Below are 26,476 nucleotides of genomic sequence, written 5' to 3' on the forward strand. Positions count from 1 at the left end.
CAACACTCCCTTTATGATGATTTCAACACTAGAATTTTGGTAACCGCTTCCACAGGCAGCACTTTAAATGACTCCTATTATATTTTGAAAACAAACCGTATGTCGATCGTTGGATTTGTTTATCAAACGATGCGCATTTCGAAACAAAGAGATGAAATAATTCTAAAGCTTGTTTTTACTCATACATATACTCTAGAATGCACCTCACAATCACGCTTGAACCAAATTCTGACGAAAATTGAAATTTCTTTTTTAATAGATGTACAATACTTATCTCCTCCAACTCAGGCATGAGTAATGTTTATTTACATTGCACGATTGGTCTGCTCAATAAGGTATTTTTGGCTTCACACTATTCGCCTCTTTCCCTATTCTCTTTGGGTATAAATTACTTTATGACCGTGTTTTTCCGGAAGCATTTTTCGTTAAACCTTATGACAATATAACAAAGAATTTAATTCCTATGTGCTTTTAGTGGGTAGAAACTAAAAAAATGCTTACGCCCAATTTGCATCCCAGTCGTGATTTCGCCCTTCAACAACCACCATTTGCGGAAGGGCTAAACCATGTACATAATTTTCAGAAGGGCGCGGTAAATGGGCTAAACTGACTCTGTCTTGCTGGGTAGGGCTGGGTAAATGGGCGAGCTTGACAGTATACTTTTTAGTAGGGCTCAGCAAATGGGCGCATAGAAACCCAATGTAAAAAAAGGGCGCGTGAATCTTTTCTTCAAATATCATGAAAATATCGAAATATTCGAATGTTTATGTGCAACAACTATCGAGTAGACATGATCATAGTAGATATTGCTTATCATTTATATAACAGAATCGCCGTTTATTCTTTTATTTGTGAATAATAACCGTACGCCCGCTTCTGTCTAAAAATGTAAGTTTGGCCTTTATATTCCATATGAGAAAAAGGGCCTAAGTCGAAATCTCGAAGAAAATGCATGTTTCGCCGTTTTGTTTTCTTTAATTATACATCGAACTAAAAACCATTTTAACTAATTTTCACCTCAATCTTGTAGTATTTTTGTTGCATAATGTCGTAATAGCGAAAACGCAGTTTGTTTACATTTGCGATTTAAGCCCCAATGAAAAATCTATGTCGAAGTATTGTACGTGTAATCGAAAAAACTTGTATTGACGATGTGGATTTCAAATGGGATTGAAATATTGTAACAATATCGTCAATACGCGTATTGACAAAAATATTGAACGTGCAAGGGCCGCTTATGTGAAAACACACATCATTATTTTCCATGCAGTTTTCCACATAATTCATAAGTGCATATCACAGAGATTCCTGATATGCTCACGATTACGTCCATTGGAACACTCGCATACATTCTATGTGAAATATCAATGATTGTTATATAGACTTTTCTACGGTTCATGTACGTACAGTGTAAGTGTTCGTGAGACCGGGCGACAAGAACCTAGACAAGAACTCAATGTTTTTGTCTATCCAGCTTTTACGTGTCATAATGGCGGCCTAAATTGTTCAGTTCGTAATACGTTTATTGGCCCTTATTTGACAATAATCGTTTACGTCAACCGCCCAGTGAGGTTAAGTTATCCTACGTTAGTCCAATGCTTTGTATGTTTATCCAATGAACACCCAACATCTTCAACTGGGCGTTGCTGTCAAGCTGGCGTAAACGAAGGACAAAGGATAGGTTTGAACCAACGACACGACTAGACGCTCAATGTAATATCCTAAGAGAAGAGAAGACAATCGCGTAGCCAATATGATCCAGTCCTAACCTCAATATTGAACCAGCTTCTGATTGGTCGTTTTGCCAGTCAAGAGCGTTCATAATATTTTCAAACGGGATGAAAAACAGTGCTGCTGAATTTATTTTGGCTACATTTCATATACATGAACATTTCATGCAAATTGAATAAATACCCTGAATGACGATAGAACTACGTGTATTGTTAAGAAAGACTCAAATAAACTAAAAATTCAATTTTTAAATGCAGCAAGTATTCTGAATTCTTGACTGAGGTGTGGTATCTAGAGATTAACGGGTCCGTGTGTCTGTGAGCAAAAAGACAGACAGTGTGTTATGTCAGTGAGTGAATAAACGGTTGGAGGTTACTCCACATTAAAATAGGATATTATAAGGTATTTTACATTGTAATTTCTAGGATATCACATTGGCGATCCTGCCACGATAGTTGCATTTCATTGAATATATAAAGTTCAACGTAATGAGCCATCAAAATGATACAAAAGCGCTGAAATCGCAAGTACATATGACGGAAAGAAATGGGAATGCAAAAGGGAGAGAGAAGCACAAAACAGAAGTACAAAATCCAACTTGCGCTAAGTTAAGCTTAAAGCCAAGAGATATTCAATGCGAAACTTGCGAAGAGTTTCAGCTCAATGCCAAGAGATAACTTTCAACTGAGTCGGGCTTTGCCCAAGACCGGTGATAAATTTCGTCGAGTAAAGCTCAAGACAAATTAAATAATACACCCAAGCTAAAAGAAACAGCATAGATTCTAAAAGCTGAAAACAACAATCAAAACCAATGGCGTGCATTTTACAGAAGTAAGCCAACGCTATTGCTCTCTCTCTCTTACTATAAATTTGTGACGTGACCAATTATGATTTCCATACACCTTTAATTTTCATTCCGTTACTAATACCTTCAAAATGACATTTAATCACATCTGTTTACTCTATCTGACTACCCGCACGCAAAACATCCCAAACAAATTTTTCCATAAAGCGGCAGGTTACAGCGAGTAGCCCAGAACCAAGTTCCAGTTGCCTACCGCTTGCCAGCATCTAGTTGAAACTACCTAGTCGCCAGTCCTTTTGCTGGGATAGGTTGAGGCTCACCATTTCCAGAGAAATTATTCTGGCGTTTACATTACTTGTCTTTTTCTATTCCAATAGGTATGTGTGTAGTGCATGTGTTCTCATAAAGCTGGAGCATACCAAAGAACAAGACGAATAGATACTCAATCGAAACGTACGTCGGGTGCACAGATGTAAACTGCTGCACTGATCTATTTAGAAGCTATTTCAAAACAAGGAAGAGTGAGAAGACAACAATAACTGGCGTGGACGTATGTCGAGAGCATTAAAATGTGGAACGGGTAGAAAAAAAAACGGATTTATTGCCCGTATAAATAAATACCATTTTAGAAATCTTCGGAACCATTTCCTAACTATTCATATAATACTCACCATATTGGGAATACTACTGATACATTCTACCATTATAATTCAACTATTATACTACCATACTCATTAAGTAACCATTTCCAATGCCTTCCGTGTATCCTATATTGAAGATTCGTATACTACATTGTACTTTTGCGCCAGAGGTTATACTGCTTTGGTGGTCTTTGTTATGCGTACATCTGTTTACGCTGCTCCAAAAACCTGTAGATTAATATGATTAAAAATCCGCGTCTTACAATATTACGGCGATAGCTCAAATGGATAAAGCGTCAGTCCACTTTGTGTCAACGAAGTTCTCTTCAGAAGATAGCGTGTAACAAGATAAAACTTCATCAATCGATAGAATTGAAATGTTGAAGGGGAAGAGATTTTTTTCCCCAGCTAATATTTTATCCATCGCTAGACCTAAAATATGCATGCCACCATAATCTGTATGGTTCTTGAATGGTATGTTGTCAAAATGTATATGGAAAACAACACATTTTGGTATGGTGACTGTTCTTAACAACCCGTTGTTTGTATGGTCGAGTATGGAAAAACGACACTGGTTATGTTCGATATTATACTAGGCAATGGTTAATCTATTGTTGAACGAACCATATTGAAAATGGTTTTGCAACGATTGATGCAATGGTTGGCATATGGTACACATTTATGCGGGTGTACAAGCAACCTATGCACCATGTCGCATTTTTCGGAGGAAGGAAAAAAAATAAGTGGGTTTTGGCATGTAAGCGACGTTTCGCGCACGGAAAAGCCAGAAAACGAGATTGACCAGCTAGGCGGAATCGAAGAGCGACAGCAGATGATCCCGGAAAATACATCCGATTGCAACATGAATCAACAGCCTAGTCAGAATGATGCAGGAAAGGAACGAAAAGCGGAATGGCTTTCAGGTTTGATGACGCAATTTAAAGTAAAATCTACGTCTCACATTAAACATTCTTTTAGGGTCATGGCCACTGCAACCATTCGACGATTCATTAACGAATAATAAGCGTAAAGCGGAATGGATCCGATTTCGTGATCAATACGAGCGCATCGTTTCTTGCAAGGCGCCTGTGGATTCCATCACGAAGCTAACCGGGTTAAAAATTTTTGCAGGAAACTACTTATTGACTATAATTGAAATGCAAGAGAAACTTGTTCCGGGTGGTTCTACAAAGCAACTCTCACAGCTCTTAATAACTATTTTAATCAAACTTGCGACACGACGAAAGAGCGAATGAAATTCCGGGAACTGCAAATGAAAATGACAGAACCGTTTGCTGATTGGGTGTTACGCTTGGAAACTCAAGCAAAATTCTGCGATTTCGGTGAGCAGCAACGGGAAGAAGAGTTCATTCAAGCGTTGTTGAGAAGATCGATTCCAATGATCTCAGAAAAGTTATATGAGATATCCAGTATCTTCAACAATAACTTGGAGAAAATCATTAACCATGGAAATCATCTTGATTTTATCAGATCGGAAGCTCAGGAAGCAACGTCAACAAAAAGTGACAGGTATGCTAGTGAAACAGCAGTCGAGGTGAAACCGTTGAATACTTTGCATTTACATAAACCAAGATCCGCCCAAAATCGTTACGAACCCTATCGTAATTTTCGTTCTGAGCGCGAACGATCTGGTTTACGACATCGCACATGGAATCCACAAACGCAAATCGAGCGCGGCAGGGATGCTGTATTTAATTGTTCGAAATGTGGTCGAACTCATGGACCAAAACATTGCGGAGCTTTTCGTGTAAAATGTTTCGGATGTGGGAAATTAGGTCATTTCGCCGATTTTTGCCGATCATCAAATAACAATGGTACACACCACAGAATCCAGACTTATGCCGATCAACGTGAAAAAGTAAAAAATGAAGCTGGCAGAATCAACCAGGTAGATAGTGAGCAATCACAAGATAGTTAGATAGGTTCAAGTAGAGAAAATTAATCCTGCTAAAGAAATAAATCATTTTAATATAAGTTATAAACGTTTGGCATTTATTCATTTATTTATTACAGTTGATTACTGGAAGTAAAAACCAACGTACCGGAATCATCGACACAACCTCAACGCAGTTCTAGTCAAAGATCGTCTATGAAACGTTTATCTGAAGACCAGTGCATTGAAGGTCAAGAATTGAACGATGATGAGCCGGTTCCAAGGCGATGCAATGGCAGAACAATAAAACGAACACAAAGGTACATCGACAGCTTGGAGCTTGAAGGCGCATTGGGACACTAGCTCATAGCAACATGATGTTTTGTCTCTCATTGTTTGCCAGGGGAGGATGTGGTATCTAGAGATTAACGGGTCCGTGTGTCTGTGAGCAAAAAGACAGACAGTGTGTTATGTCAGTGAGTGAATAAACGGTTGGAGGTTACTCCACATTAAAATAGGATATTATAAGGTATTTTACATTGTAATTTCTAAGATATCACATGAGGGTCGATATTTGAGGTACAATTATTTTCAGCAATTGAGAAAATCATGCAAATGGAATCTGGCAACGATGGATGCTTGTTGTCTTTGGAATTACGACAGGGCCTGGTAGATAAAATTAAGAAGAGCAAGAAGCCTGTTGTCGTCTCTTCTCTTAGGTAATATCCTGAAGAAAAAGTGCCCGAGTAATTTACCGCCAGTTACCATTGCATTGAATTGCCCCTCGATGCTAACAAATAAATAATTTCTCCAGCAACACTTTAATTTTTAGGATGCATAACAACATAGCAACCATTTTCTGTTTATAACATCAACAGAAATTTTCTCACTAGAAAAATTATTTTGTAGAATTGCGTGGTGAAAATGTGGATTTTGCTTTGCGTATCACCATCAAGTAGGTAGCGTAGATTCCACTTTCGCCCTTATTGATGTCAATTGTCGAATCAGATACGTTGATTCGTGTGATATTGCAATGCTGGATGTGTTTCGTCGACCTATACCGAGTATAAGGTACTTTCCGCTGCTTGTCAAATGGGTCACCCGCTCGGTGGTGGTACTGGAAGCATAAAGGATAAAATTTGAACCAAAATTGCGATTGACCAGACTGACCGGCGAGCTAGTTATTTTTGCTAGAACGGATAAGGTTGTTCGATTGTTAGACTATCACTATTCAGAACGTCACTCGTTCGAACTATTCGGTTATGTTCTCGAACTGCGGAATGGATGCACCATTAGCATGGCCAATTTTCTGAAAGAAAACGATCTCTTCCGATGACAACGATAAGAGCAAAAACGAGTATACTTCTTTGATAATTTTTTTCTGCAGAGTGCACCGTTTGTTACCTTTTTCTTTTAGGCAAGTTAGTTCTGAAGTAACTGATGAAATAAGTGTGCCGGACAACACGGTTTCAAGCTGCGACATATTAGCCAGTTAAACTCATTCCGGAACCGATTCGGATTTCTGAATGGAGTCAGTATGGTTTCCAACTCAAATGCAACAACCGATTTCGACTCAATCGGTTTCAAAATCGGTTGTTGCATTTGAGCTGGCATCCATACTGGTTCCATTCAGGATTCTGAATCAAATTCCCAATAGTTTGACCGGGTATCCGCACACTCAAAAAAAAGTAAACGTTATGCCTATTGATTTTACACATAGATTTTTGCAATTAACGGAGGCATATAGACACTATTTGCTGGCACATAAACCTAATGTGTGTATTTACAAGAAATATTAATCTTACATTCACATTTCATAACTATTAGGCACATAAAACCACATTCTATACCAATATGCACATATAACTTATGTGTGTGCATACATAGTTTATACAGTTGACACATAGAAGGTATGTGTGCGCGTGATAACAATAGCATTTCTTCTTCATATGAATTTTAAGCGGTTTGAAGCAAATATAATTAACGTTTGGATTTTTTTCAGTGCATACTTCCAGCAATTAAGATTTCTGACAGCTCATTTACAACCACAGATGCAAACTCAATTCAAAGGAAATTGGTTTGTTTTCATCAGGAAATACCTAACCTCAATCGATTTTTGCCCGGCAAAATGTTTTGTTTTCATCACGAAATAATTCAGCGCCTTTTCTTTTTCAACGGGAATAGAAAGGTCAATAGAACATCCTGCAGCTAATAGCTAACTGAAACAACTGTTGGAACTGGCAGCACGGACAATGTTGGAACTGGCAGCACGGACATTGTTGGAACTGGCAGCACGGACATTGTTGAAACTGGCAGCACGGACATGGTCGGAACTGGGAGCACGGACACCCAGTAAAGTTCAGCCGGAAATGAACTGGAATTCTGGCTGGTTCCTGTTCGTATTCCGGCTCCAGTGCAACAACCGATTCTAACTAGAATCGGTTGTGTCACTGGAGCCGGAATACGAACTGGAACCAGCCGGAATTCCGGTTCATTTCCAGCTGAGCTTAACTGGGCATACACGAGTAGGATTTACACATTTAGAAAGAGGAAAGATTTAGAGTGTAGAGACTAGAGAGGAAGAAGTGTCAGAATCAGAAAAAGGAAAAGATTAACAGCGTGCGGAAGAATTTCTATTTCTAAACCTAAACCCTAAAACTTATTGGCTAGTGTAAAACTTATTAACTAGTTAAAACTTAATATCTAGTGTAAAACTTAACCTATCTTAGAACTACTGCGAAACACTGCTGTAAATAAATTTGATAGAATTGCAATAATTAAAATATAACCTAATTGGAAATTTATCCTAACCTAGATTCGCGTACGATAGAATTAGTTTGCACTAAAAGCGGGAGATAGCGTATGCAATTGAACGGATACCGATTTATGTAAGTCTTTATTGTATAACTGCATAAATTTAATCTAAACAAATATAATTGCAGCTAAAAGCTGAATCGAAATCACAAATTGTGATTTGTTGTTTGCGATCTGCTAAACAGATTTCGGATCTTCACGCGCCCCGTCTTCTTGTTCTCCGGAACACAACTCAACATTGACCTTAAATCACCCGAACTCACGCTAAATCCATTGTTATGTGGTGGGTCAGAGAGCTTTGTTTTATTAGTTAAGAAGCAAAGCAATGTGTTTAGGCAGGAATATCCTGGTTGCGAATATCAACCAGCAATATGCACATTGTGGCGTACACGGAGAATAAATTCAAAGTTAAAATTATTGGTGTAGAAAGCTTCATTTTGGATAAAATTACTGCAAGTTCCGGTTTATTCTAAAACTGTGATAATTTAAAATAAACCGTTGAAACAAATTTCAAAACACGTACAATGTTCCAATTAAATATAAATCTAGCATATAGATAACTTCGTTAGTTATTCGAAATGGTGCTTTGCTGAAAAATTCATGCCGAAAAATTGATCAATTCATAATGAATCAATAAAAACAAAAATCGTCGAAGGTTGCCTTTATTTCAGTTTCTGATTTTATAGTAATTAAGGTACATTTTAATGAATTGGATGTTGTTACTGTTCTTTGCAGTAGTAGTGCGTCGTCCGGTTGTCACTATGCTCAGTTTCCTGTATTGAACGTACGACTGTATCTGCTGGTCTTGAAGGATCCACGTAACGCTGGAAGTTATATTATCAGTGACGTTATCCTAGGCCCTGGCTGGCGATGATCGTATTTTTGCCATATTCAGAATGAATCGTCTTGAATATACCTTTGAATGTCGTTCTGGGACTGCAGCACTGGGAAAGCAGCCTTCTGTACAGGAACTGCCAACCATTTTCTTTCCGATGAAGATGGTCATACCCCTAATCGTTTGACATCAACGGCGCCGGGGAATCATCAGTCACACACCAGTACATCTTCATGAGTTGATCATAGCTTCTCGTCCAGGAATGTCAGACAGCACACGCTGCAGGAGTGGGATTGAATAGAGCTTACATTGATCGTTTTGCCGATAAACCATAGAGCTTCATCGATCGGTATATTGCGTTGGCTACGTGTCTTTTGATGTTGTGAATATTGCTGGTGGTTGATATGCTGGGTTCGTTATTGGGGTGGCACCTTGTTCAACGTACACCGCACTTGAGTTATTCTTCGTATGAATCGAAGCATGATGACTCGATTCGAATCCCATCAGGCTCACACAACGTTTTATTATGATGTGCATGAAGAGGTGGTCATCGTGCTCGACTATCTTGATTTCAGCTGCCTGCTTAACAGAATTTTGGTTTTCCCGAACATTTTCTTGCTTCAACAGGGAAACAAAGGCCATCAGTTGCTTGCACAGTGTGCAGCGATATTCAGGCGACGAGATCGTTATGGTTGGTGAAGTTGGCATTACCAGTTTTGTGTTTGTCTTGCACTGCCCCACTACGAGGATTGGAATCGCAGGATTGTATTTGATTGGTTCCTTCTGGATTGGCTTGACATCCAGTTACTGCGCCGTGTTAATGATAATGTTCGCCCTGTTGTTTGTAATCTGGATCTATATTTGTTGGGGTTGTTCAGTGGATGCTGAGGGTTTTCAAATCAATCAAACAGACTCGAAATCCATTCTGCTGTTAGTTGGATCCGGCAGTGTGCCGGACAATCTAGATACACCACCATTTCCTGCCGTTTTCACACTCTGTAAAACCTTGGGTTTGTTTTGTTGTCACTATTTTCTTCTTCTTCTTCGCTTCTGTTTGCCTTGTTTGTGAAACAAAGCCCAAAATGGCACAGCATATAAAGCTATATTGCCAGTTAATTTTCGTTTATAGTCCGATGGACTTTACTTTTTGTGACTAACCGACGATAAACTCGCAGCGCCACAAAATTGGTCCACCACAGCACGAGTAATTCGCCCAATCAAGGTGAAAAAAGCAAATTATCTAGCACTCGGTGAAAACCAACATGTCGACACGTTGAAATTTTCACCGGAAGTGTGTTCACTATTTTCCCTTCGTAATAAGGGAATGCAACGGTAACTATTTGAAATAAATAACAGATTCCAAAGTGTTGCTAGTTTCATGCATTTTGTCATGAAATTTTAAATTTGACAGTACCAGTTACCAGAGTCACTGAGGGGTAGTCAGATTTGCGATACAGTTTTGGAATGCCAGTGTCTAGTCGTGTCGTTGGCTCAACTTTTGGTAGTTATTCGTATCCGTGTGAAAAATATATGAACTGTCAAATTTTTTATGGGGATGTATCCACCTTTCCATCTTACGTTAGTTATGTTGCGTGCTTTCCTGCACATTTCACTGCACTGAACTCAAACAAAGAGAATAGTAAAAGAGACGCAGAGTGAAAATCAGTCAAAACGGCAACACTCCCTTTACGATGATTTCAACACTAGAATTTGGCAACCGTTTCCAAAGGCAGCACTTTAATGACTCCTATTATATTTTGAAAACAAACCTTTTGTCGATCGTTGGATTTGTTTATCAAACGATGTGCATTTCGAAACAAAGAGATGAAATAATTCTAAAACTTGTTTTTACTCATACATAGACTCTAGAATGCACCTTACAATCACGATTGCACTAAATTCTGACGAAAATTCAATTTTTTTTTTGATAGATTTACAATACTTATCTCCTCCAACTCAGGCATGAGTAATGTTTATTTACATTGCACGATTGGTCTGCTCAATAAGGTATTTTGGCTTCACACTATTCGTCTCTTTTCCTATTCTCTTTGAACTCAAACAGAAGCCGTCATCTGTCAAAATTTATTCTATCAGAAAATGTGAAAAAATAAATTGCGTGTGTTTTGACTTTGTGACGATTTGTCAGTTTTTCTCACTTTAATCGGTATTAAGTGCGCTATTTTCAGCCGAAAAGTAGTACCAACCGCGCCAGATAAAATATGGAACCGTTTGCATGTTTTATGGTAAGTAGAGGATCGTTTTTTCGTGCCTAAATTTGCTTTTTTCTTGGTACGATGCCACCTTCTGTAGTGCGGCCTTTGCTTGGAAGGAAAAATCGCCAATCTCATCCCCACGCACACAATCACACTAGTGTATTACGTGTGAGAAAGCCGTATTTTGTCCTGTATATGTTAGTGCATGTTGCATACAGATGTAATTTTCGTGTGTATAATACAATTATTTTCTGGGTGTGGGGATGCACCCGGACCGCACACTCGCCGGTTTTATTTGCACCTGGAGAGGCGCCGATGCATGCATAACGAGTAGCGAGTAGTAACAGTTATTGCGAGAGAGGCGGTGTCTGCTGGCGAAGCCGGTGTTTTTGTTTAGTCAAGTGAACGGTAAATTGCTACGCTCCAAATCGTATCGAATTTGGTAATATATGTTTTTCAGCAAAATTAATAAAGATTGACTGTCCACAGGTCTCTCTCGTAACCCTTGAATTATTCATTTGCCACTGACACGAGTGATTTTTTGAAACAAAAATGACCTGAAAATGTAATTCTCTACATATTGCGTATCGAAAGAAATGCCCATACCATCACTTCTAATTAGATCGTTTGGCGTTATATTTTCAGGACGTTGAAAATTCTCGGTCCTATATTGACGAGTTATACTCGGAGGATACGTACAAATGCCAAGAGGCTATTGTATGTCTAAAGAACGCCGTTATTGGATCCAACAAGAAGAAAGGTTCTGTCATTTCTCAGGGTATCGTTCCCAGATTGATTTCCTTGTTGCGTGATGAAACCAAAGCACCCAACTTACGATTAGATGCGGCCATCGTAATTGGTTCGTTGGCCAAAGGAACAGAATCTCAGGTGCATTCATTGATTTATTATGAGACGGTTCAGGTGCTGTTAGGAATCGTGGTCAATCCTAACACTGAAAGGCGCCTAATGGAGACATGCTTGGGTGCCCTGAAAACCGTCCTTCAGTACCCGTTTGCACCAATTGAATTGCTGCATTCTAACATAGGAAATCTGGTTCGATTGATTCGTAAGTACAGAGACAAAACCGATGAATATTCTACGAATAATGTTAAATTTTTCAGATCTCGCTTGCCCAGAGAGCTCCATTCAGTGTCAGGTGTATGTGGCAAATATTTTTGTACCGTTGTGTCACTCGTCCCACCAGCAGAAAAATCTTTGCCAGGCCAACGTAATTCCGTTCCTAGCACGGTTGATGACTAGCCAACTCACTATCCTTCAAGTACCTGCCCTCAAGTGTCTCGCGGCAATGTGCTTCACTAACAAGTACGTATCGGACATAGTGTGTCTGACTTGCCATGAAAATCGCTCGATACTAGACATTCTGACGGAACTGTTATCGAGAACACGCGACGTTCAAATTCAGTTATCAGCCAGTCGTTGTTTGACCTACCTGCACCGGTCGGGCTCGTTGCGTGCGGATGACTATAGAATCGTCTATAAAACACTACCCAGCTTGGCACGGCTCTGTTCAGTGGACTTCGAAGAAGAAACACGAGCGACGGCAGCCGAAACATTGGCATATTTGGCTGAGGTTTGCTTCATTCGTTGTATTGTTGACCTGAACTATTTAACCTCGTTTTGTTTCAAGATTGACTCTGAACTGCAGCGTCTGGCGGCCATCAGTAATCATTTGATTTGTTCGCTTGCAAGTTTGATCCGCTGTCCGTCGCCATTGTCGCGCCAGGGAGCGTTCCGATGTTTCGCTTCACTCGCCGCAAACGACGAGGACATACGGAAGCGAATCATCGAGATGGACGGACTGATGGAGGAAGTACTGAACGGATTGAAAGACACATGTCCAGAGGTAACATTGTAAATGCTTTAACATATCCTTTTGGTTGTAATGGTTCGTCAAAAAAGGGGTATGTTTAAGAATCTATGGATGCAGGCGGTCTGTACCAGATCGGTTTATTCACGAATGCTAATGGAAGAGTTCTCGTTCTTGCGTTCGTAATCAACATCGATATTGTAGAACCTCCGATCGCTATACTCAAAGTCGACCCCCGTCGCAAACCTTTTGTGCTACGACTGATTGTATACAATTCCACAGAAATCCATTTCCCAGAAAGCCATGGGTTTATTTTAGTTACCATTTCCAATACCATCCATGTATCCTACATTATACTACATTGTACCAGAGGTTAATACTGCTCTGGTGGTTTTGGTTATTCGTATATCTGTGTACCGTGCTCCAACAACCACTAGATTTACATGATCCAAAACCATCGTCTTGCAATATTACGACGATAGGTCAATTGGATAAAGCGACATCCCATTTGGTGTCAACGAAGCTTCCTTCAGAAGATGACGTGTAACAAAAAAAACTTATTATTCGCTAGAATTGGAAAGTGAAAGGGAAGAGATTTTTTCTCTACCATAACATTTTAGGCATCGGTAAATGGTATGGTGTCAAAATGTATATGGGAAAAAGCATATTCTGGGATGGTATGGTGACCGTTCTAAAGAACCCGTTGTTCGTATGGTCGAGTATGGAAAAACGATAATACTTATATTCGATATCATATCAGGCAATGATTATTCTATCGCAGAACGAACTATATTGAAAATGGTTTTTAAACGTTTGATACAATGGTTGGCATATGGTATACATTTATTTACCCGAAAAATCGGTTGAAAAGATCAAATCAATAGAAAAAGTAAAACTTCTGGGAATGTCTTTCCGGGAAATAGTGCATATTCTGGTGGATGGAATTCTGGGGGATGGTACATGTTGGAGAATGACTTTCTGGGTAATAGTATATTCTGGAGGATGGTTTCCTGGGGGTGGAATTCTGGGGAATGATTTTCTGGCGAACAGCATACAATCGCTACGACTTGTTGCACGTACCTGCGCTGGATGTGATTTATTCCGATCGTTTATGGCCTTGATTTTGGCTTGAAGCTTCCGGCAGACGCGCTAGTACCTATTTTATCGGCTTCCTCGAAGAAAAATGACAACCTCACTCAACGTAGAAAAAAATGTGCCCACCTGTGCTGCCGTGATCCGCATAACAGTCCCATTTGCTATAGATTTCCTATGCAGGTGGGACTGTTATGCGTATCACGGCAGTGTATCCGTCTGGGAAGCACTGTGCGAAGTCTTCTATTGTTGCTGGGCGCAAATTCGGTTATTCATCATCACAGTGGCTAAAGAGGTTGCAACAACACGCCAATATTAACGCCAGAAGAACTCGTTTGAAACAAACAAATTCAGTTAAAATTATTCATCGTCTCACTAGACCTGGAGAAATTGGTGTAAATCCCGGAGATCGTCTCTTAAAACGGAAGTCTCCGGGTTAAACACGGAAGAGTGGCAACCCGATACCTATCGCATAGGGCACTTGCGGAGCGCATGCACTGCTGGTTAATAAAATATGTGTGTGATAGATTATTTTGTTTTTGTCTCAATTACACATATCAAGTTACAGCAGTCTCAATCGCACCTATCGCACACACAAGCCCTGGTATCTGTCAAGTTACTAGTGGATTGTTGGCGCTGATTATATTTACAATTCTTGTCCAGATGCAACACAAAACTGCAATAGTTTTTATGTGTGGCCAATATAATAGGTGTGTGCAATATATTAACCGGTTATTAATTTACACAATTCCATTAAACGTTTTATTTTGTAAATATTGAATCCTGTATGCTTATAAATGTATTTAAACGTTGAATAAGGCAAAGATTTTTATAGAATGGGTCGAGCATCTCACTGTACTCAAGTCAAAGGAGTTTCGCTAAGAAATTTTGCTCAAGAAGATAAGACGTACAAAGGCCGTGCGGTGTCCGGCGGGCTAAAATCTTTTTGCACTTTTTCAGCAAAGAATAGCGCACCACTGAGCACCGCCCATGTCGTAAGGGGCGACTAACAACATGTTAGAATTTTCTTGGACTTTAAGGTTTTGCATCATAGCTTTTATCCGCTCTGCATTGAGTAAATCACTGACATATAGTCACCTTTTCTGATTCGCTAATCCCGATTGTGTGGCAATATTGAAATCTAATTCTACACTAAGTAACAGCATATATTAATATACCGGCTAATCAAAGCAGAGATATAACTATAAAAGCTTAACCGTATTGGCCTAAGATGAAGCTGTCGAATTGTACAAAAAGTTTTTTGTGTGGCAAGCGAAGAATAGATGTGTCAAAATAAGCCAATTTTTTTAAAGCGGGAACCGTCTACGGACAAATATACATTGACAAATACCTCCAAAAGTGACTTCTTGAGGTCTCATGCAGGTCTGATACTAGCTTTGTACTACCTTTGCTTTCCTAAACAGTGGTAAACGTTTTAACACTTCAGAACTTAACTCTGTAAGAAAACTTCGTAAAATCGCACTCCTGATCCCTTCTTCAAAATTATCCAGTGCAGTACTCTGCGTCAGTCTTTCGAGTTTGAACCGCTTATATGGTAGTCGGTCTTTGCCAGTATTGCAGTACAAGTTATGAGCGCCCCAGGAGCACAGCGACATATTATTTCATCTATACCCGAACTCGCCCCTGAACATATGCATAGGCGGCAACCACCGGTGATACCCAATAATCAATATCATCCCACAGAAATTAATATTACACCGAATCCATCATTTATAGTGCAACAGCCAATACCATCATCAAACCCGTCGGAGTACTGTCCGTTGCCTCCACAATCTGCCCCAGCACACTTTCCACCGTCGCTTACCGTATGGCCAACAGACGGTCTCATCAGTCCGCAACAGCTTGCAACACGCTACGTCGTCAGCAAAGAGTTGCCTAAATTCTCGGGTGATCCTTTAGAGTGGCCAATGTTTTTAAGCTACTACGGCTATGTGTGGAATACAGCCTGATGAAAACCTCGCGAGGCTACAGAAAAGCCTAATAGGAAGTGCGAGAGAGAAAGTCCAGAGTATCCACATTCTTCCATCAGCAATCCCGGAAATGATTGACACACTTAGAGATGAATGCGGCCGACCGGAGCAACTGCTTCATTGCTTGCTTTCAAGAATACGTTCCGCCCCTTCTCCGAACGTAAACAAACTTGAAACGCTAGTAACATTCGGGAGAGAGGTGCGAAACCGAGTTACATACATCGAGGCGTCCAATTTACAAGCCCATCTCTCCAAACCGATGCTGCTAATGGAGCTAGTAGGAAAGTTACCACCTAGTATGCGCTTGGAGTGGGGGCTTCATTGTCAGCGCATTTCCGATGCTTCATTAAGAGCATTCAGCTCCCGTCGCAGTTTAAAGAAAGAGAAGCATGGCTTTGTCAACACTCATTCTAGCGATAATGAACCTGGCTCAGAGCCAGGTGAGAAACTAACAGCTACCTATTCAAACCAAAATAGAGAGAGGAGACCATGTCTAGCGTGTCAGTGCACTGATCACAGAATCCGGAACTGTGACAAATTCTTCAAGTTTACTCTTCTTGAACGACTTAAGTTTGTGGAGCAAAATGAATTGTGTAGGCGTTGTCTAAGCGGACATGGTAAGTGGCCTTGTAGAACTAGCAACCATGTGGTATACACGGTTGCACGGAGCCACATCATAAACTACTGCATTCAGAAACTTCGAAAGCAGATGAAGAAAATATTCAACAAGCTAACCGCTGGAGCTTATCGGCACATTGCCATAAGATCTGTTTCTACATTCGCGTTTCTGGACGATGGATCGGATCTAACGCTGCTGGAGAATGGTCTCGCTGATGAATTAGGATTGGAAGGAGTTGAAAGCTCATTTTGTCTCCAATGGACTAGCAATGTAAGCAGGAAAGAGTCGTCTTCAAAAAGAGTGCAATTAACCATATCTGGAGTTGATCGTCAATCTAAATATACTCTGCAAAATGTTCGAACAGTAGACAATCTATGTCTCCCGAAGCAAAATATCTGGATTATCAAGAACTATCGAAACGATTTGCGTTCCTGAGAGGTCTCCCTATCCAAAGCTACTTAGAGGCTGCACCGAGAATCCTGATAGGAGTTGACAATGCGAGGCTTAAGTTGCCTCTTAGAACCGGTAGAACCGGTAACTATTAAGACACGATTGGGATGGACTGTGTTTGGAGGTCGGCACGAAACAGCGGGACACGACAGAGTCATGATTCATGTCTGTAACTGCTCTAATGATGATCGAAAACTTCATGATTTGGTGAAAGATTATTTTGCCCTGGAAGATTTGGGAGTCACTACGTTGGCCGTACCGGAGTCGACGGAGGATCAACGCGCCCGCAAGATTTTGCAGGAAACAACAAGGAGGACGGCATCTGGCCGATTCGAGACAGGATTGCTCTGGAAGACTGATAAAGTAGTGTTTCCAAATAGTTACCCGATGGCAGTGCTTAGGCTCAAATGCTTAGAACGCCGGCTACGTTTAGATTCGAACCTGCAGAAGGCAGTGACTGACCAGATTGCTGAGTATGAAGAACTAGGGTATGCTCACAAAGCGACCACAGAAGAACTAGGCAACACAGACCACCAACGTGTGTGGTATTTGCCTTTGGGAGTAGTCTGTAACCCTCGTAAGCCAAACAAGATACGGGTCGTATGGGACGCAGCTGCAACAGTTAATGGAATTTCGCTTAACTCCAAGCTGCTAAAAGGACCGGATCTTTTAACTCCGCTCTTATCTGTTTTATGTCGGTTCCGACAAAGGCAGTACGCTATTGCGGGCGATATTCGCCAAATGTTTCATCAGCTACAGATTCGAGAAGAAGATCGGCACTCACAAGGGCTTCTGTGGCGCAGCGATGAACATTCCACGCCTGAGATCTACATCATGGATGTGGCTACGTTTGGGGCAAGCTTTTCTCCGTGCTCAGCGCAATATGTAAAAAACACAAATGCCCGAGATTTTTCAGAACGGTATCCTGAAGCAGCGACTGGATGACTACCTGGACAGCAGAGACACCATCGAAGAGGCAGCAAAGTTAGCAGTGGATGTGCGTACAATAGACAGTAAAGCTGGTTTCGAAATCCGGAATTGGCAATCTAATTCAGATCAGGTTCTGAGACGGGTCAGTGTAGAGACGACGAATGCTGTAAAAAGCTTTTCAGCAGAAAAAACAACAGTAGCAGAACGTGTGCTAGGTATGATGTGGATTCCGGACGAAGATGTCTTCGTGTTCGCCGCACAGTTTAGATCAGATCTACAACCTTTACTAACGAGCGAAATTATTCCAACCAAGAGGCAAATTTTACAAGTTGTCATGAGCCTGTTTGATCCGCTAGGACTAATTGCCACCTATACAATTCACGGAAAGATTATCATACAGGATGTGGGATGAACCTATTAAAGAGAACGATTTCACAAACTGGCAGCGATGGGTAAAACTTGCACCAGAACTAGATCGTGTGAGAATACCCAGATGCTATTTTCCTAATTATGGACAACAAAGTTATCAGTCACTGCAACTCCATGTGTTCGTAGATGCAAGTGAGCTGGCGTACTGTTGCGTTGCATACTTTCGTATCATGGATGGTAACACCCCAAGATGTATACTGGTAGCTTCCAAAGCCAAGGTTACTCCCCTACAACAATTCCCAGAAATGAGCTAAACGCCGCAGTGTTGGGAGTTCGGCTGATGAAAACAATAACAGAAAATCACAATTTACCTATTCAGCAACGGTTCTTATGGACAGACTCGACGACTGTTTTATCGTGGCTCAAGGCAGACCCTCGTAAATATCGTCAATACGTAGCCTTCAGAATCGTAGAGATACTTGCCGAAACAACGATTGAGGAATGGAATTGGGTACCAACTAAGATGAATATTGCCGATCATGCAACAAAGTGGGGAAGCGGACCAAGTTTCGATGCTCAGAACATTTGGTTTCGAGGGCCTGATTTTTATATTTGCCAGAAACAAACTGGCCTTCGAGGAAGTTTGATCTAAATGAGGCGAAGGAGGAACTACGAAACCTTCACGTACATAGGCGAACGTCAAACCGAGAATTGGTCGAGTTTTCTAAGTTTTCTCGTTTTGAAGATCTCTTGAAACGACTTGCGTATTTACATCATTTTGCGAGAAAATGTCGTTCACACGAAAGAGCGTCACCAGTATCACGGAGCGTTTCACTAACTCAGCACGATTATATAGTTGCAGAGAAAAGTTTGTGGCGAATGGTACAAGCTGAAGCTTTTGAGACGGAAATTGTGGTACTGAAACAAAACGCTGATTTGCCGATTGCCCAGCGTTTACGCCTTGGTAAGACTAGCCCACTAAAAGGTTTATCTCCGTTGGAAAGTCGCATAGATCCGAAGGCTGCATACTATTGTTTTAACTTCCGAAATCCGGTGATGTTACCTAGGCAGAGCCATGTAACGGAATTGCTCATTCTACGATTTCATCAACGATACGGTCATGCTAACAAAAGTACAGTGATGAATGAAATGCAACAGAAATTCCACGTTCCTAAACTACGGTCAGTCGTGAACAAGATCGTGAAGAAGTGTATGTGGTGCCGTGTATACCGAACTAAACCGATCGAGCCAAGGATGGCGCCACTCCCACAGATACGAGTCACTCCGTATGTTCGTCCATTCACATTTGTTGGATTGGACTACTTTGGACCGTTACTAGTGAAACGAGGAAGAAGCAACCATAAGCGCTGGGTGGCACTGTTCACCTGCCTCACAGTGCGTGCCATTCATGTGGAGGTGGTGAATTCATTATCTGCGGAGTCTTGCAAATGGCTATCCGAAGGTTCATCGCTAGAAGAGGGACACCTCAACAGATCTTCAGCGACAATGGCACCAATTTCCGAGATGCAGCGAGAGAACTGTCTGAAGTGATCAAAACAATTAACCGTTCGATAGCAGCAGCATTTACCAATGCTGAAACAGAATGGCACTTCAATCCGCCATCAGCCCCTCACATGGGTGGCGCATGGGAAAGAAAAGTTCGCTCAGTGAAGGAGGCCCTCAAAGTACTGTCCCATCGTGACAAGTTGGACGACGAGGGACTAACAACGCTTTTATCGGAAGCAGAGATGATCGTCAACTCACATCCGCTTACATTTGTACCTTTGGAGACGCCAGAGCAAATTGGAAGTAGTAACCCCGAACAACTTCCTCCTAATGAGCTCGGGCGGAGCCTCCAACACGAATAGGTCTCCAGCACATGAATCAATCTGCCTGCGAACAAACTGGAAACTCTTACAGCATCTACTCAACCAATTTTGGAAGCGTTGGGTTCAAGCTTATCTTCCAACTATCGCCAGAAGAACCAAGTGGTTTTCGGAACAAAAATCATTGCAGGAAGGTGATTTAGTGATTGTGGTAGACGAAACTGTGCGAAACGGTTGGTTGCGAGGCCGTGTAATAAAGACCTACCCAGGACTAGACGACCAGGTACGTAAAGTTGACGTGCTAACTAATAATGGAACATTACAACGACCAGTGATCAAGGTAGCTCTTCTGGATGTTCTAAATGATAGTAAGGCCAACCATGGATAGGCAATACGGGTCGGGGTGTTAAGATAGGTACGATCCAGCCCCTCGATCTCTAGAATCGTTGCTTCATTAAAAAGTCAGCCTCTAAATAAGGCGTTGCATCAAGAAATCATTAGATGTAAGAGAAAACCTAGATGTTAACAAAAGTGAAATTAATCTGCATTGATTGCTACATCTAACGTGTTTAGTGCTAATCTACAAATTGAATTCTTCAAGGTAATAATTATATTTAAGAAAATGTTCTGTGAATTCCATCGAACAGTGTTAACACCAATTAATTCCAGCTTTAGCAACAAGTGCTTTGTCATGTGGCCAATATCCCACAAGATCCTCGTGCGAGGCGATTAAGATAGGGCAAATAGATTGCTATTGGTGGTACACTGCGTAAGGAGAGACATAACCTTGTTATCAGTAGAATAACTCGTGAAAATTATTGTAAGTAGATTTAAGGGTTTGGTTTACTTGTTACTAAAATAAAATATTTTTAGTTTGAGCAAACGGACTGCGAAAAGTTTTTACAATTGCTCTTCTCCTATCTATTCTTTTTCTGGGCCGCCGATGGATCAAGAGCCCGTGTCGTTGTGTTTATTGTATTCATTACGCATTATAAACGTTTGCAGTTTGGCATTTAACCCAATTATGAAAACGTGTCTGATATGGAGAGTGGAGATGCCAACTTGTCATTGACATTTCGCAGTGAATTTCTTCAGATTCAATTGAGATATCTTTTATAATTTTTATACGCTTGCTTTGTACTGAAAACTGTGGAAATGATCATTGAAGTGTTAATAAGAAGCACTACTCCCGATGGTCGGCTGTTCGCAGTTCAAATTTCTCGTTTCGAATTCTCGGAAATTGATTGCGAGCGACTTTCGTACATATTACTAAGATAATATTGTCTATAGGTGAATAGATACCCCTATTATATTCCATGCAGCTTTGGCCTTTTATGTAACGCCCCGTAGAAGAATAATTATTCAAATACCTATTCGAACGGTATTCATATTTCTACTGGAGGTCACACTCCTGAAAACTTTGATCTAAACTGGAAAGACAAAACGCGTGAGTACTTAGCTAAATCACAATATCTACCAAGATATATCCTGATTCATTTCCCTACCTACTAACACCAATCCTATCCTGCGACACTTGTGGATGATGCAGAGAATTTCTCAGTCATAACAGTCACAGGTGTTGAACTAACATTCCTTCCCATCCCAGAATTGACCTGCATGGGTGTGGCCATCTACATTATTGATCATACTATAATCTTAGTCTCTTTAGGATGCACGTTGAGTATGATTTTCTACTCCCAAGTATCATACAATTGGTTCAATATGCAATTTCAACAGGCTTTGATCTATCACGGGAAACTAAAGGGCGATCAACTAAGTTAAACTAAGAAAACGTCTCATAACTCAATTACTGTGAGTGACAGAGACAATATGTCTTCCGCAGAATTTATAAAAATCCAGGCGCTATCTCTTCGGTTCAAAAATAAATTTTCTATGGTATACTATGATCATTTTTTCAAATAATATTGCCAAACGATGGCGTTTTTTTACACACGCGAACATTGTAGATGATCTGAAATCGCTAATATGGACAGTTTTAACACTAATAAATTATGTACTTCGAAACGCTGTTTCGAGACACGTGACGCATTCGTCACATTTAAAGTCACGCAAATAAAAATGAAAAAAGCTGTTTTAAGGCACTTTGTAGTGATTAAGTGTACGTTTTAGTACACCTGAAAAAAGGTGTTCTCAAGCGTGAACCTAGTACTCGCACAATCGCAAAAAAGACTTCCACACACTATCAAGCAATCAGTGACCAGCCACGCCCACTCATTCTAAAACTCACAGCTTCCTTATACACGCGATCACATTAGGACTCACAAACAGACTACTATATATACAAAGTCCCACGCAATTACAATTACAGCTTTCCGTCTGGCAATCGGAGGAAGTCCATCTCAAGCGCAGAACCTTTCATTTTTATGATGGCCTTGGTTCTGCGTTGCCTGTGCTCAAGGCACCATAGCTTTGTCCGTCAGGTTGAGGATGTATGAAATGCGCTAGCCACCACCCTCGGCCCTAGTTGCCCATAAAGGGAAATAATATATACTCTTTTTTATTGACATTAAACACAACTAGCATTGAGCTCATCGCAGTGTCCAATTTTGATAACACATTTAAATTTCATTAACGGTTCTCATTTCAGGTTCGACTCTCCGCGGTCCGGTGTCTCCATTCGTTGTCTAGATCGGTGCAATTACTGCGAACAACGTTCCAGGTAAGCCATATTTACTCGCCGTACTACGATGTCCTGCAGCATTCCACAAATATTTACCTTTCCAGGATCATTCGGTGTGGCGCCCTCTGATGGATCTGTTGGTTGGTGAACCTTCCCTAGAACTGTTAACCGTGGTCACGTCGACTATTTGCAATCTGCTGTTGGAGTTCTCACCTGCAAAAGAACCAATGCTTGAATCGGGCGCGGTGGAGATGTTAAGTGAACTGACCAAACATAGTGACCCGGCACTTCGATTAAATGGCAGCTGGGCACTTATGAATATGGCTTTCCAGGTAATTTCCGAGTTAGTTACCATATGTAAATAAAAATGAAAATAATTATTTCGAACGCGAAGGCCGAACAACACGTCAAGTCGAAAATAATCAACACGTTAGGTACGGATCGGATATTCCAACTGTTGGGCGATTCGGATGAGCGTGTGATAATGAAAACCCTAGGGCTGTTGAGGAACCTACTGAGCAATACTCTGCACATCGAAATCATTATGTCGGAGCACGCATCGGAGGTGTTACGGGCGGTAATTTGAATCAAATTGATTATTTATTTTATCCTAATTTGAATCTTTATACACAGGTTAATCTAGTCCTGGATGGACCCCATCCGCCTGAAGTGAAGGAGCAAGCTTTAATAATTATAAGTAACATTACGGCCGGTGCACGTGATAAAGATTACGTGCTTGAGGACGAAAATATTCTTAAGAAAATTAGAGAGTTTTTGGTGAGTTGAGTCAAATGTTGGCCTTACAAAAACATCATTGACATTGTGTCTGGTTTATCACAGGTCGTGTCTGACAATAAACTGCAGATGGGAGCTGTGTTCGTAGTGCGAAACCTTATGGACAAAAGCGGGAGGCAAAAAATGCTGCGAGAATCGGGAATTCTGGAGAATTTAGAACAACTATTGCATATGACACCCCGAGACTCACAGTTCTATGAAGAGTAAGTATAAATATCCCGACATGTATCGACTGAGGAGTCTAGAGATAATTGACAGTGGATTTACGTACCTAGTAAGAATTGAAATTGACTAGTGTTCTGAATAAGTACTCGATTATATAAATATTGTAAATGGTTTAGATGCTCTCTTTACATTTGAGCAGTTTTCAAAATCGCTATTTGATTCCTGTTTTCCGAAGCCTGATTCAAAAACTGATTATTTTTTGTTATGTTTAATACAACCCTTTATAACTATCAATAATACTTATATAATGTGTTTCGCAATAAACACAATTTTGGGTATGTTTTATTAAAGCTCTCAACTGGTCCCTAACGCGAATATCGAAGTGTAAACGTGATTTTCATTATCACTCGCTAAACGAAAGAACATTTTTGATAAAAAAGACGTATTCAAATGAAAATACGTTCATATAATTTGTACAACAAATCGCAGTTTTTTTTTTTTCAGATTTTATAGAGATCAGGGACAATGTAGGGAAAGGAGTATTGTTTAGTTTGGTGGGTGATGGCTGATGTTTCATGTTTGAAAATGGCAATTTTGTACCCAAGGGTTGATCCATTAGCTAAATAGGAGCTTCAAAGTGTTACAGGCGGGAACACGTGTTTAGATACTAATAATATTCCCAATAGTTCACAGTGCAAGCCGTTACTGAGCCTGACCTATTCTGATTGGTTAGAGTATCTTCAGGTTTGATGTATCTTTCTACTTCCAAGTGAATTCTTGATATCAGAGAAAAATTAATCTCCCGGTAGAAGTACTTGATAGGTTTTTAGAATACAAAACTACTTTTGAGTGATTCAGAAGGTCATTCTAAATAATTCTTTCGAAAATTTCGATTCTATATTATAAACGTGTTTTGAGATAATCGTGTATGTATAGATGGTACATTCGCAGTATGGACGGACATTTAATTACTGTAGCGCCTCTAATTGTCAAACCGAAGAACTACTGCATGTTTTAAACCTGTTCTAAAAGGCGTGAGTTAAGAAATCGGCCCTTAGTAGTTAAAATTTCGGCAGATGTCATTGCCACAGCAAGAGACGCGAAATTGAAATTATTGAAAGTTTTTATTCTACGTAGTAACAAGAATTACGAAGGAGTAAAAAAATTTTGATTTCGACTTTACGTAAAGAGTAGCTGGCAATCATTTAGTTGGTCCGTCTTCCGACATGCGTACTACATGTCCAGCTCGCTGCAATTCATATGCTAAAAGACACTACGCTAATAAGAAAATGTTTGAGCTCGAAGAACTTATCGTACCTTGTATCCTCGTTTGGTCCCTTTATTCCGATAATATTGTAATTAAGTCCAGAAATAGTATCCATTGTCCATCATAGCGATTTACTCCTCGAGTAAAATCTGACATCCATCAATGGTAATTGAAATAAATAAATTCCGTTTGTTTTTGCTCTTTTCAACCCAATGGATTGCTACACTACACAGCATACGGCAGGAGATTTTAAGGTTCGACTTCTCGGACGAGCACTGAGTTTGTCCCTCTAGTGTCTATCAACACAAAAACAACAACCACCACCACCACAACAACTATCACCATTACCATCGTGGATCCATTGTTGACGTGTTGTTTGCAACTGTTGGAATAATGGTTAAAAGTATCTTCCTCTATTGCTGCCACAAGCTGTGGCTATTTCTCTTAGCTCGATATGCCCGCAGTAGCAACAGGTGTCACTACGAATCGTAACGAGGTGTCCCTGAGCCTGCTGTAACTTCCAAAATTGCAAATTTTGGAACGATGGGAGATGTCGTTTGGCAGCAATGTTTGTTAAGTTTATTCTAATTTTATTAATTTATTTAGTATCTGTGAACAAACACAACACGTGACTAGGCTGGCACGAGAGATGCATTTTGTTCGGTAGCAGATGATCTTGTTGAATAGTTTAGTTTATTTGTTTCCAAATTTTGACCGTGAAACGATTCTGAAACCGGGCTCTAATCAATTTTGCTCTCTCGCCGTCAGTCCGATATATTGTAGAGTGCGAAAATCATATTGTATGTATATGGACACACAAATTGTATATATTTTCAACTTCAATTCAGTGTAACTCAGAAACTTAGACTGGAAAGCGGAAACTGAGAGTTTTTGCTATAAAATCACGTACTGATGCATGTACTTGTAAGAATGAATGAGAACAGGAATGTCATTACATAGTGGACCGCATGCTTTATTGAAAAAAATGCGTACACCAAGCAGATAGATCCTTCCAACGCAATTAATGAAATTTAAGTCACAAACGAAAGCACGGTGTCAAAAGGCATTTAGTAGGAACGAAACCAAGTTTATAATTTGTTTTTTTTTTTACTGTGGGGCAGACTATGAGTATGCCAAAATCAGTTAGTCTGTGCGATTTTCGTGTCCTACAAAAACTCTAGATAGCCCCATAACAGCATGTACATAATGGAAATTGTTATTTGTTTAATTATCGAGGCTGACGTGAATTATCTCCTAAAATCTTTGATATACCTGTTCCGTAAAGATCCATAATAATAGGGACACAGAGATGTGAAATAAATCCAGTGATCAAATTATTATTAAAATTCTCTTCGAAGAATTCGTTCTGATGACAGCCTAAGGGTAAATTAAAAATTAATAGGTCAGGTCCAGTACCAGGAAAAACTGGAAGTACTCCGGAACAAACAAGTATATAATCGTTTCCGTATTTACTTCTTCTCTTTTCTCTTCTGGCAGCAAACGGGAACAAGTTTTTTTGTTCTGGAGCAAGAAACGTGTACTGGAGCACATTGATGGATTGTAATCGGTT

General features: G+C 40.2%; 1 protein-coding gene and 1 long non-coding RNA gene across 3 annotated transcripts; both read left to right on the forward strand.

Annotated features, from left to right (window-relative positions):
* The first annotated feature begins 7,664 nt into the window (after positions 1–7,664).
* Positions 7,665–8,129, forward strand: LOC131689569 (uncharacterized). The gene is made up of 3 exons (XR_009305419.1): positions 7,665–7,820; positions 7,887–7,959; positions 8,014–8,129. It is a non-coding gene; the product is annotated as an uncharacterized LOC131689569 (long non-coding RNA).
* Positions 8,130–10,823: 2,694 nt separating this feature from the next.
* LOC131689515 (armadillo repeat-containing protein 8-like) lies at positions 10,824–26,252 on the forward strand. 2 transcript variants are annotated; one of them, XM_058974656.1, is made up of 10 exons: positions 10,824–10,963; positions 11,579–11,999; positions 12,055–12,524; positions 12,582–12,797; positions 22,647–22,718; positions 22,784–23,011; positions 23,074–23,256; positions 23,313–23,456; positions 23,520–23,677; positions 25,123–26,252. In XM_058974656.1, exons 1-10 carry the CDS (start codon positions 10,940–10,942, stop codon positions 25,157–25,159), a joined length of 1,953 nt encoding a protein of 650 aa, XP_058830639.1. In that variant the 5' UTR covers positions 10,824–10,939; the 3' UTR covers positions 25,160–26,252. The 2 variants fall into 2 exon arrangements, with proteins under 2 accessions (XP_058830639.1, XP_058830638.1); XM_058974655.1 differs by having other exon boundaries at positions 25,140–26,252.
* The last annotated feature ends 224 nt before the right edge of the window (positions 26,253–26,476 follow it).

The sequence above is a fragment of the Topomyia yanbarensis genome, chromosome 3, assembly GCF_030247195.1.
Source record: "Topomyia yanbarensis strain Yona2022 chromosome 3, ASM3024719v1, whole genome shotgun sequence".
NCBI classification, from domain to species: domain Eukaryota; kingdom Metazoa; phylum Arthropoda; class Insecta; order Diptera; family Culicidae; genus Topomyia; species Topomyia yanbarensis.